The 12,552-nt window shown below is 41.0% G+C and overlaps 2 protein-coding genes across 3 annotated transcripts in view; one reads left to right on the top strand and one right to left on the bottom strand.

The window, feature by feature from the left end:
* LOC110532571 (actin-like protein 6A) overlaps nucleotides 1-12,552 on the top strand; it is a 758,238-nt gene that overhangs the window by 709,984 nt on the left and 35,702 nt on the right. The gene's annotated exons all lie outside the window — the stretch shown is intronic.
* Nucleotides 5,115-10,650, bottom strand: LOC149985390 (uncharacterized). The gene is made up of 3 exons (XM_090182207.1): nucleotides 10,520-10,650; nucleotides 7,932-8,694; nucleotides 5,115-7,886 (listed from the first exon to the last, which is right to left on the bottom strand). The coding sequence occupies exons 1-3, from the start codon at nucleotides 10,648-10,650 to the stop codon at nucleotides 5,250-5,252; spliced, it is 3,531 nt and encodes a 1,176-aa protein (XP_090038333.1). The 3' UTR covers nucleotides 5,115-5,249.

Below are 12,552 nucleotides of genomic sequence, written 5' to 3'. Positions count from 1 at the left end.
AGTATTTTACACATGCTTTGTAGCAATTGTTTTGACAACATTGTGGTGTGATGTAACTTTTCCTGCAATGGAAATGTAGTTGATGAATCTGCTTTCATACAATCCTTTACAGGTTTGATAGTAGTACTGTACCAAAGAAAATAGAACATACTCCTCAGTTAGGTTCTGCAGGAAGTTGATAATCAGTGAAAAAGACTCAAGATTTTTCGCACTGTTGAGGCTCTCTTCTTCTGTGGTTTCCACAGTGCTGCTTTGCTTCTGGTAGAAATAAACATTATGAGTCTCAAATAATGGCACCAACAGAGTCAAACTTAACATATACAACAAATATCATACTGAAAGAACTTATGAACCGTTAGAGTGGAGGAGCATTGGCAACATTGGATAAATTTAAACAACTGAAACACAACAGAGATGGTTGTGGTACGTCAACATTGCCAATGATAGCATCACTATAACATTTTATTGGATTAATGTTGTAATATGAAATGACAAGGTCAACTTACCATCTCATTGACAGCTTCAGAGGTCAGGTGGTCATCCATCACACAGACAGGCAGGTCTAGAGACTGGGACAAGGCTCTATGGTCATAACCAGGAGAGAATGGAAACATCAGAGCAGTCCCAATGGCAGAATCTAACCACTGTCTTCATGTCAAAGACTCACTTAGTAGTTAATACATGGCCACAAATAATGAGCGGTTCAAATAGATCGGCTGGGGACTTGACCCTACAAATGACTCCATGAATGACGCCTGACCTGCCCCATAACAAGTTATTTCTTATTTGTCTCTCTCTCTTAATCTCCACACAAATATCTAACTGGACAGAGTGTAAGTGGCAATACCTGACTGTCTCAGTGTCAGAAACATCATAGTCTTGTTGTTCTATGTCCTCCAGGGACATCTCAGCTACAGCAGACGGGGCAAAGCCCGGGATGATCTCTCAAACTGAAAATAATGACTGTTTATGTGAACTGAACCATATACAGTGGCTTGCGAAAGTATTCACCTCCCTTGGCATTTTCCCTATTTTGTTGCCTTATAACCTGGAATTAAAATAGATTTTTGCACTGTCAACTGTGGGACCTTAGGTATGTGCCTTTCCAAATCATGTCCAATCAATTGAATTTACCACAGGTGGACTCCAATCATGTTGTAGAAATACCTCAAGGATGATCAAGGGAAACAGGATGCACCGGTGCTCAATTTCGAGTCTCATAGCAAAGGGTTTGAATACTTATGTAAATAAGGTATTTCTGTTTTTTTCCATTTTAAATTGCAAAAATGTCTAAAAAACAGTTTTTGCTTTGTCATTATGGGATATTGTGTGTAGATTGATGAGGAAAATGTTGTATGTAATCCATTTTAGAATAAGGCTGTAATGTAAAAAATGAAATGTGTTAAAAGTCAAGGGGTCTGAATACTTTCCAAATGCACTGAAGCAGTCTATAAGATATATCTTATTACAGTTTAGGCCTACCTTGTTATTTACTTCCATCTGGCAATATCATATTAATGGATTAAATCTATTTAGTTTGTTTTGTTGCTAGTATTTGTATTAATTGTTTGAAAATACAAGTATTATCTACTTTCTGAAGGACAGCCAAGTTGATAGGCAACATAGAACCTACAGACAATTATGACATCATTGGAACACATGCACGTGTCACAAACACCTTTAGCCCAAAAAAGCAGTGTAGCAGTGCTGCCCAAGCTGGGGGCAATACACTTTTATTAGGCTTTTATTCAGATTCACAAACAATGCTCTACTTGAAGTCAATGAGTAAACATGTAGCAACATGGCTGAGCTTTAACGTGTAAGTAGAAGTTGACACTAACCATATGTATAATCCTAAAATGCTTGCCCTAAATACCAGTCTAGAACCCAGGTATGTCTCCTGCTATTTATAGTATCGTTCAAGTACATCTTATTACAGTTTAGGCCTATCTTATTATTTTCTTCCATCTAGCAATATCATTTTAAGGGCAAATACACACACGTGTTGTAGGCCAATGAACTCCATAGTTTTAATCAGAGTTTATAATAAGGAAGGGGAATTCTGTAACAGTTTATGACATCAAAGGTATGGCAGCTATGGAGAATCATTTTCAAAACAATGTCCAAAGCGGGAAATCATTGGATGTGATTCATTCGATTCTATGCAATTTCATCTTTGAGGACTGACATGGAAGCAACCATTACACAACCCTGAACTCAATAACCCCACCCCAGTTTCAGAAGAGATATCAAACCATATCTTGTCATTCTGTATTACATCCACTGTGCCTGGACAGTGATGGATGGCTATATGGAGCATCCTTGTCCATCATGTTCAGTGTGTTAGTGCTCTCACCACAGCGAGGCAGCAGAGTACCAGTTGAGGTAGGTGCAGGCAGAGCGTAGTAATTAAAGGCAGTGGTAGCCTATCCATCCCCATATCAACACCTGCAGCATCTCATGACACGCGCTCACACTCCCCCATTTACCACAACTTCCAAACTAACTGGACCTAAAACAATGTGTAACTTCGTGGCCATTCCAAGTCAGGATCACACCTAATACAAAGAGCTAGAGGATAAACCACAAATAAATTCATGTTTTGTAGGGGGGAGTTGACGATTATGTGGTGGTTGTTTCACTATCGATGATGAAATTGCATTAAATCAAAAGAGTCAGACCCAATGATTTACTGTTCGTAAGGACAGAGTGACTAGTAATATTGAACATTATGTCGAAATGTAGCTAGGGGAGTTCAAGATCCAAGATCACATTTTCTTTCTATGGATTAGCCCATCTGTCAAGTGTTGGTTGTCCAGTAAAAAACTCAAACTTCGAATTAAGATTATCAATCCGATTCTGTGATCAATGTGAATCTGTGAACAGTCTTGTGAATCTTTACTAGAGTCCCCATTAGCTAACGCTATAACGTTAGCTAATCTTCCTGTGGTCCAACACCAATTGATAAGACATTACAAACAATTACAAATGAAGACTTTACAAACATTTAACAAGTAGACAATACAACTACTTACAATACAAGTAGACAATACAGACAATTAAAATACCTGACATTCAACATTGATGCTTTGTAGGTGATGCAATAGCTGTAAACTATAGAGCTCGTGGCCAAGGTGAGTTAAGTGGCTAGAGTGGTTTCCTGTATGCCCATGCTGCACATAGCCCACCCCAATGCACTAGTTAGCCTAGTAAACAAGCCTATACCCCGCGGGTAAATTGCCACTATTCACTGTTACAGTGGTCAGAGATCACAGCCAGAAGCCTACCACTACCAACGGGCTACAACTGTTCAGTATTGTTGTCTAATTTATGGACATCGTCTATGTGACTTTTTTTTAAATTATCAAGTAGGCCCAACACAGTTTCAGAAGATGTAGGTACATTTGACCAATATTCATGTATCCATTTTTCAGTTAGCATGGTCATGTTTCCTTTCACGTGAGAAATATTAACCAAAGCATCATTTTCCCTTGCTTATCTCCTTCAAAATACTGCAAGCTACAGAGCTATATAAATAATGACTGTATTGGCATGATTCCATACCTTATTATTGACTTCAATTGGAGGTGCAATTCACTCCTTTTGACGAGTAGGTTTGGTCCTCATTTCCAGAGCAAATGTGCAACAGTTCTACACACACATATTTAACTGTCTGTTTTCATTACATCATCAGCTACCTTTGTTACATCACAAAGCCAGCTGGCTAAATCTGGCACATTTACAGAAATACAGTAGATTGTCCCTGTCAAATACATTTGATAAAAAATAAATGTCCAAAACAAACAGTGGTGGAAAAAGTCCTCAATCAGTCAGTTGTAAACAGTATGACTCAAGTAAATGTGAAAGTTGCCCAGTAAAATACTACTTGGGAAGTATTTGGTTTGAAATATTCTCAAGTATCAAAAGTAAAAATATTTTTTTAAATTAAGCAAAGCAGACAACACAATTGTATTGCTTTTTTTGAATGTAAGAATAGCCAGGGGCACACTCCAACACTTAGATATAATTTATAAACTAAGCATTTGTGTTTATTGAGTCCGCCAGATCAGGGGTAGGGGATGTTCTCTTGATAAGTGTGTGAATTGGACCATTTTCCTGTCATACAAAGCATTCAAAATGTACTTTTGGGTATCAGGGAAAGTGGATGGAGTCAAAAGTACATTTTTGTCCTTTATGAATGTACTGAAGTTGTCAAAAATATAAATAGTTAAAGTACAGATACCCCCAAAACGGTTTAAATCATTTTTACTTAAGTACTTTGCACCACTGAAAACAAACCTTTTCTAATGTCTCTATATCACTGGCTTATCATCACCTAGATTGCCCACCCTAGTCACACCCTGACCTAACCAAATAGAGAATTAAAAAGATCTCTACGGTCAGGGCGTGACACTTTGCCTGTTTGATGGTTAGTCTGAGGGCATAGCAGGATTTCATATAAGTGTCTGGATTAGTGTCCCGCTCCTTGAAAGAAGCAGCTCTAGCCTTTAGCGCGGTGTGGATGTTGCCTGTAATCCATGGCTTCTGTCGGGGATATGTACATACGGTCACTGTGGACACAACGTTGTCGATCCGCTTATTGATGTAGCCTGTGACTGAGGTGGTATACTCCTCAATGCATGTGGATGAATCGCAGAACATATTACAGTCTGTGCTAGCAAAACAGTCAACATATGAATGCAATCTCATTTAATGAGGAAAATTATCTTGGGTTGGAGAAGCTTCTAGTGATGGCTCTATACATTCTGGTGAAAAGGGAGGGTTTGCGACTCTTCTCTTCAGGTGGGAAGGAATATGCGAAGTCATTTCCCTCTGGAGCAAAGGAGCCATGAGAATTTGTCCTCGACTCTGCAAAGAAAGACCATCCAGTATGTCATGGGTAACAATTCAGAGCAGAGTGCAATGTCTTTCCAAATGAATTAGTTGAACGCTAAAGTAATAATATCTTAGTCTTGAATGAGCAGCAGCAGGGCTTACCTGTAAAGTACACAGTAGGGGAAGTGTTCTGAGGCTGGTACTCCAGAGACTTTTGAGGACAGTGGTCCTTTCTAACTTTCTTGGAACCCTGTTTGGTGGGAAAAGGCACATTAAAACAAACTGTTATATATCTTAAAGTACAGTATATCAACTGGAAAAAGGCAATACAATGCTAAAATACTGAATTATATAAACAAATAATATCTCATACATTCAAAAGCAGTGTTATTCATGAAAAATCTGTACTTGTACTATACCTTTATGTTAAAGCATATCTTGCTGAACATGGTTTTCTTGCTTTTCTTGGACTTGAAGATGGGGATCTGCTCTCCAGTACTGCTGGTGCTATCCCTTACCAAATCCAACATCCCTTCTACAATGTCTCTGGTGGCCATGCTGGTACCGGACTCAAAAGAACATTTGGCATTGGCTTTGGTGATCATTTGATGACTTGAGCCAACTGATAAGGCATCCATCATTTTGTTGACCATGACCTTCGTGAGCTGATTCATTGTGTCACTATCCTCTGGCTTGCTCTGATTGAGCTGGATAGGAAAGACCATGCAAGTAGAGGTGCTTGGTTCATTCTGGACTGAAACATCAATGTTGATATTTTCATACTCATCTAACCACTGTTTTAGGAAGCCCTTCACTGTCTCTTCGGCAAATATCTGGAGAAGCTGAGAGGAGAGCTTCCTGGATATGGCACGTTGTTCCTTTCCCCATTTCAGCCTTGAAAGAATGGAGTCTGAAGCACTTCTGGCTGCTGCCAATGTTAAGACCTGTGGAGTGCTGTGGCTGTCCTGAAGGGCTATCACTTTATCCACAAATTCATGACTGAACATGTGGATGGTCCCAGTGGAAATTATTTTTCTCAATTTCCTAACAGCAGATCGGAGGTTGTCAGGATGAAAAGCACCCTGTCCATCTTCCTGTGTGTTCTCAACACTTTCCACCATTTCGTCCACTACCACCCCAGCAGCTTGCCTGACTTTGTCCACAAAGGATGGGGGAAGTAAGTTCTCTGTGTGAAACAAGTCCTTAATGATCATGTTTCTTACAATGGGAAAGTCACTCTGAGCAGATAATTCAGTGGGGATGGGAGTACCGGGCAAGGTAAAGTCCCATTCTGACTGCTTTGATTTTGAAGTAGGTGTTAGAGAGATGGAGGAGCGTGAAGAAGAGGTATTTCTTGTATTTTGGCTGTCAGCACTCCTACAACGGATCGTGCCAATATCCTCCAGCATGGATCCTGAGAGCTCAGTGGTTTTAGGTAGTAATTTGTGCGGAATGTCCACACAGGCATCGTTTCCACCAGGTGTAACACTGCTCTGGTTGACCTCAAGATGGCAGAGACTTGCTCTTTGTGAAGCAGGACTGCTTTGATATGTAAATATTTGGATTGAACCAAGTGTTGTGTCTGACATTTGAAGATCTTTTCTGAGAAACTCCGTAATCTTACTTTGCAGACTGTAGTAGATGTTACAAGCAACAGACCAGATCCTTTTCTCAGAAACCTGTCCAGTGGTGAGCAGGGAGGTTCCAGATACCATGTCAGATGATTGGGTGGTCTGGGTGAGCTCCTGCAGATCTTTCACTATGGTTTGTATAATATCAGTAGATGTAGATACAGACTGGAGGTACTTATCTGTTGTACCTTCCTCCACAATGTTAAATGATCTAGAGAGGACCTCACTCACTCCTTTCTCAGCTTTGGTTTGGAACTCATGACTAGAAAGTTTTTGGAGGCTCTTTGTTGAAAGACTGTGGGAAGATGCAATGCCTTTGGAGGCAGCCGTGCTGCAATCTAGACTTACTGGAGAGGTTCGCTCAGGAGAACCTTGGAGACGTTCAAACATGCCTTCACATGGTGTTGGGGACCTTGACAAGGAGATGTCCTTCAGCTGAGACAGAACACCACCTACCAATATGTTGACCTCAAGGGACATATCAGATATTTTCTTTCCTACTGTGGAGAAGCAAGGTGCATTTGATGTTGGATCCTCGCATGAGGTCAAGATTGTTGAAATGACCTGTTTGGTACTATTGTTCATTAGACCCTCGTCTGTTTCAGTCCAGAGAAGTTTTGAACTCTCGCTGACACCCATGTGTAGAGTCACTTCCTGGTTCAAACTGGGCAAGTGAGGCACACTCTTACTAGCTTGCGTCAAGTTCTGGCTTGCCAAACCAAGGTACTCCTTAGTCACAAGATGTCCACAGTCCTCTGTGGTTGTATGGCTAGACATTCTTCTCAGCACGTCTGACCTCCGCCGGTGAATGGTGAAGCCCTTTAATGTCTTCTTAATATTTTTATATAAACTAGTAGTAGCAGACCAGATCCTGCTCTTTCGCTTTTGTGCATTTTCCTGGAGGTCAGGTTCTCTCTCCTCTACTTCTGCAGGTTGCGCCGAGCTCTGCAGGTCTTCCACAAATGTGTCAATGATGCCAAAGGCAGCAGAATCCGCACAAATATCCTTTGACAAGGTTCTCTGGCTTTGAACGGAACAAGACCTGGATGCTACAGAATAAGCAGGCTGTGCACTAGTTAAGCTACTGTTGGACTTTTTAACTAGGAACTCACTCACTGCTTGAGTGGTGTCTCTCTTGAATTCCTCACTTGAGAGTTTTTTCATGCAATCTAACAGACTGGTCAAAGAAGCTGTGGCCTTACTTCTGCTGTCCTCAATTTGACAGGGGAACTCATATACTATTGGTGATGAGGCCCTGGAATGGGAGATATCCCCAAGCTGAGCCAGAACGCCCTCTACAAATTGTTGTCTCTCAATAGAGAAGTCTGATCCTTTTTCTCCAACAGTGTACAGGGGGTCCTCCTTTGACATTTCAGTCTTGTACAAGACCAGAAGCTCTGAGATGACTTCTTTGGTGCAAGTTGTGATGTTATCATCAGATGTGACAATGCTCTTTAGGGCAAATCTCTGAAGCTTGCCGAAATAATCTTTCAAGTTGTTTTGGATGCTGTTGTAAATGTGAACAGCAGCAGACCAGGCACTCTTCTGTTGGGGACTCTCTTCAGATTCAGCCAAGGACTTCATATCTGACACGAAAGTCTTAACAACTACTGACGCTGCTGAGCCCACTGGGTGAATTGACTCTGTCTTTACAATGCCAGACAATGTTTGACCTGATACAGCACCTGTTAACTCAGACTGAACGACTGAACTAGGAAAGCTCAAACTACTGACTTTTTTGGCAAGAACTCCACTCACTGCTTGTATTGCTGATGTTTGAAACTCCCGGCTGGAGAGTTTTTGGATGCTCTTAGATGTGAGCGTGCAGGAGGAACCAGATTCACCAATATTGTAGCTGCTCTCGTATTTCCTTATCAGGGCATCAAGATCGTCAATGAAGCCAACATGCGATGCCAAAAACGTGATCTTGTCCTTCAGATCTTTCAGCAAATTCTGTTCGTTCTCGTCAACAAAAGCCACCATTGTGTCAGAGATCATGGTCATGACTTGCCCTGTTAGACTCTTGCTCTCTTGGTCAACTTTTTCAAGTTTAGCAGCCAGCTCTCTCACCATGCTCTCAGTCACCTTGGTCTGTGAGTCTCCCCTTACCGGTGTCACTTGAGAGGTTTGGCTAGCGGAGGCACTCTTAACGACTACTGATACGGCCGACTTGACATCTTTAATCACTTCTGCCATTACAGCAGGGGTCATCTTCGGAGAGCCTGCACTTCCAGATGGAGAATTGGACATGCATGCAAGTTTGGAGAGAGAACCTTGCAGGCTGTCCTGCACACAGGTGACGAGGGTGTCCTCTGAGACACCTAAGACGACTTGTAGCGAGTCAGAGTTGGTTGTCTTCTTCTGCACATCAGACAGAGAGGTTCTTGAAAAAAAAAACAGAAATCATCACAGTCAAACAGATAATATGTACGGCTGTGAGGAACGTTGCCCTGGTGGAGCTGTGTCAAACACATCTGCACCATTGAAAATAGTGGGGGAATCGTTGCTTTTGCTCTGGGAAAACACCTTAGTGTGGTGGAGGTGTGTCAACCACATCTAATGATAAAAAATAATAATTTATTCAACTTCTATAGTTCTTTTCATTACAGAAAGAGAAAAGAGAAAAGCTTCTGCCGGTTTGGAGAAGGAAAAAAATGACTAAATTATTCTGTTTTAAAGTCAAATAATATGATAAATTAGAGTACTTTTTTTGTATAAGTAATTTGTATTGAAACTGGCTTGTACAGTTGAAGTCGGAAGTTTACATACACTTAGGTTGGAGTCATTAAAAGTCGTTTTTCAACCACTCCACAAATTCCTTGTTAACAAACTCTAGTTTTGGCAAGTCGGTTAGGACATCTACTTTGTGCATGACACAAGTCATTTTTCCAACAATTGTTTACAGACAGATTAGTTAACTTATAATTCACTGTATCTCAATTCCAGTGGGTCAGAAGTTTACATGCACTAAGTTGACTGTGCCTTTAAACAGCTTGGAAAATTCCAGAAAAGGATGTCATGGCTTTAGAAGCTTATGTTAGGCTAATTGACATCATTTGAGTCTGTGGATGTATTTCAAGGCCAACCTTCAAACTCAGTGCCTCTTCGCTTGACATCATGAGAAAATCAAAAGAAATCAGCCAAGACCACAGAAAAATAATTGGTTCATCCTTGGGAGCAATTTCCAAATGGCTGAAGGTACCACGTTCATCTGTACAAACAATAGTACGCAAGTATAAACACCATGGGACCACACAGCCGTGGGTGGGTGAGGATTGCAAGCCAAAGAACACCATCCCAACCGTGAAGCACGGGGGTAGCAGAATCATGTTGTGGGGGTGCTTTGCTGCAGGAGGGTCTAGTGCACTTCACAAAATAGATAGCATCATGAAGATGGACAATTATGTGGATATATTGAAGCAACATCTCAAGACTTCAGTCAGGAAGTTAAAGCTTGGTCCCAAATGGGTCTTCCAAATGGACATGACCCCAAGCATACTTCCAAAGTTGTGGCAAAATGACTTAAGAACAACAAAGTCAAGGTATTGGAGTGGCAATCACAAAGCCCTGACCTCAATCCTATAGAACATTTGTGGGAAGAACTGAAAAAGCTTGTGCGAGCAAGGAGGCCTACAAACCTGACTCAGTCATACCAGCTCTGTCAGGAGGAATGGGCGAAAATTCTCCCAACTTATTGTGGGAAGCTTGTGGAAGGCTACCCAAAACATTTGACCCAAGTTAAACAATTTAAAGGCAATGCTACCAAATACTATTTGAGTGTATGTAAACTTCTGACCCACTGGGAATGTGAAGAAAGAAATAAAAGCTGAAATAAATTATTCTTTCTTCTATTATTCTGACATTTCACATTCTTAAAATAAAGTGGTGATCCTAACTGACCTAAAACAGGGAATTTTTACTAGGATTAAATGTGAAATTGCTAAAACAGGGAATTTTTACTAGGATTAAATGTGAAATTGCTATAAACATCAAATACGGTTTCAGGACAATCATAAATAAAAGGCAGTATTGAAGAATGGTTACAGACATACCTCATGGCTGGCTTGGGCAATGGTTTTGGGAAGTAGCTTCCACTGCCCAGACTGCCCATCTCCTTAGTCAGGTACATCTCCTTGAACTTAAGTTGTTGTGATTCCTGCTCTTCTGCCTCTTCCTGATCCATACAGTTGGAGGAAGGGTAGGGAGTCGGGATGCGAAAGCTATTGTAAGACTTTCGACTGCCTGGCCTCTTAGGTACACCAGCCTCAGTAAATCTCACGCGGGACTTGGTGTTAACCTTATCGTCTAACAGACTGGTGAGTGACGCTGTGAGAGATCTCTGTGACAATGGAGAGGAGGCAGCATCTTGGATGCCCAGTAGTTCGTAAAGACCTGGGATGATGATCTGCATCAGCTTGTCCGATAAAAACTGGACAATCCTCAGACACAAGCCGGCAAGCTGTTGTTTTGTCAGCTGTATTCCAGAAACAGAAGAAGTGTTTTAAAATGTTGCATAGTGCGTCTTTCAAAAGCTTATGAACAAGGCTAAACATTCAGTGATCATTGTATTCTAAATAAGCTTTCAGATCTTACCGGGTCAGAAATGCCATTACGAATCCTACTCCATTGCCTGAAAATGATTCATATGAATTATTCATATTAATAGTATTAATATTGTCAGAAATGTCGGTCAGTAGAGTCATCAGATTAAACAGTATTTTACACATGCTTTGTAGCAATTGTTTTGACAACATTGTGGTGTGATGTAACTTTTTCCGCAATGGAAATGTAGTTGATGAATCTGCTTTCATACAATCCTTTACAGGTTTGATAGTAGTACTGTACCAAAGAAAATAGAACATACTCCTCAGTTAGGTTCTGCAGGAAGTTGATAATCAGTGAAAAAGACTCGCACTGTTGAGGCTCTCTTCTTCTGTGGTTTCCACAGTGCTGGTTTGCTTCTGGTAGAAATAAACATTATGAGTCTCAAATAATGGCACCAACAGAGTCAAACTTAACATATACAACAAATATCATACTGAAAGAACTTATGAACCGTTAGAGTGGAGGAGCATTGGCAACGTTGGACAAATTTAAACAACTGAAACACAACAGAGATGGTTGTGGTACGTCAACATTGCCAATGATAGCATCACTATAACATTTTATTGGATTAATGTTGTAATATGAAATGACAAGGTCAACTTACCATCTCATTGACAGCTTCAGAGGTCAGGTGGTCATCCATCACACAGACAGGCAGGTCTAGAGACTGGGACAAGGCTCTATGGTCATAACCAGGAGAGAATGGAAACAACATCAGAGCAGTCCCAATGGCAGAATCTAACCACTGTCTTCATGTCAAAGACTCACTTAGTAGTTAATACATGGCCACAAATAATGAGGGGTTCAAATAGATCGGCTGGGGACTTGACCCTACAAATGACTCCATGAATGATGCCTGACCTGCCCCATAACAAGTTCTTTCTTATTAGTCTCTCTCTCTTAATCTCCACACAAATATCTAACTGGACAGAGTGTAAGTGGCCTTACCTGACTCTCTCAGTGTCAGAAACATCATAGTCTTGTTGTTCTATGTCCTCCAGGGACATCTCAGCTACAGCAGACGGGGCAAAGCCCGGGATGATCTCTCAAACTGAAAATAATGACTGTTTATGTGAACTGAACCATTTACAGTGGCTTGCGAAAGTATTCACCCCCCTTGGCATTTTCCCTATTTTGTTGCCTTATAATGATTTTTGCACTGTCAACTGTGGGACCTTAGGTATGTGCCTTTCCAAATCATGTCCAATCAATTGAATTTACCACAAGTGGACTCCAATCATGTTGTAGAAATACCTCAAGGATGATCAAGGGAAACAGGACGCACCGGAGCTCAATTTCGAGTCTCATAGCAAAGGGTTTGAATACTTTGTAGCGGTATTTATTAGAGAGGGGTAAAGAAAGCTTTTGTTCGGGCGCCAGGCAGGTATTAACCATGCCGAAAGGAAAAGAGTAGAATAGAGAGAACCACTACCAGACCCACACACATCAGCAGAAGAGACTGCCTAGAGTGTAGCCTGTT

This window comes from Oncorhynchus mykiss, chromosome 1 (genome assembly GCF_057628025.1).
Source record: "Oncorhynchus mykiss isolate SJ-2025 chromosome 1, ASM5762802v1, whole genome shotgun sequence".
Taxonomy (NCBI): Eukaryota; Metazoa; Chordata; class Actinopteri; order Salmoniformes; family Salmonidae; genus Oncorhynchus; species Oncorhynchus mykiss.
This window is presented reverse-complemented; position numbering and strand designations above follow the sequence as displayed.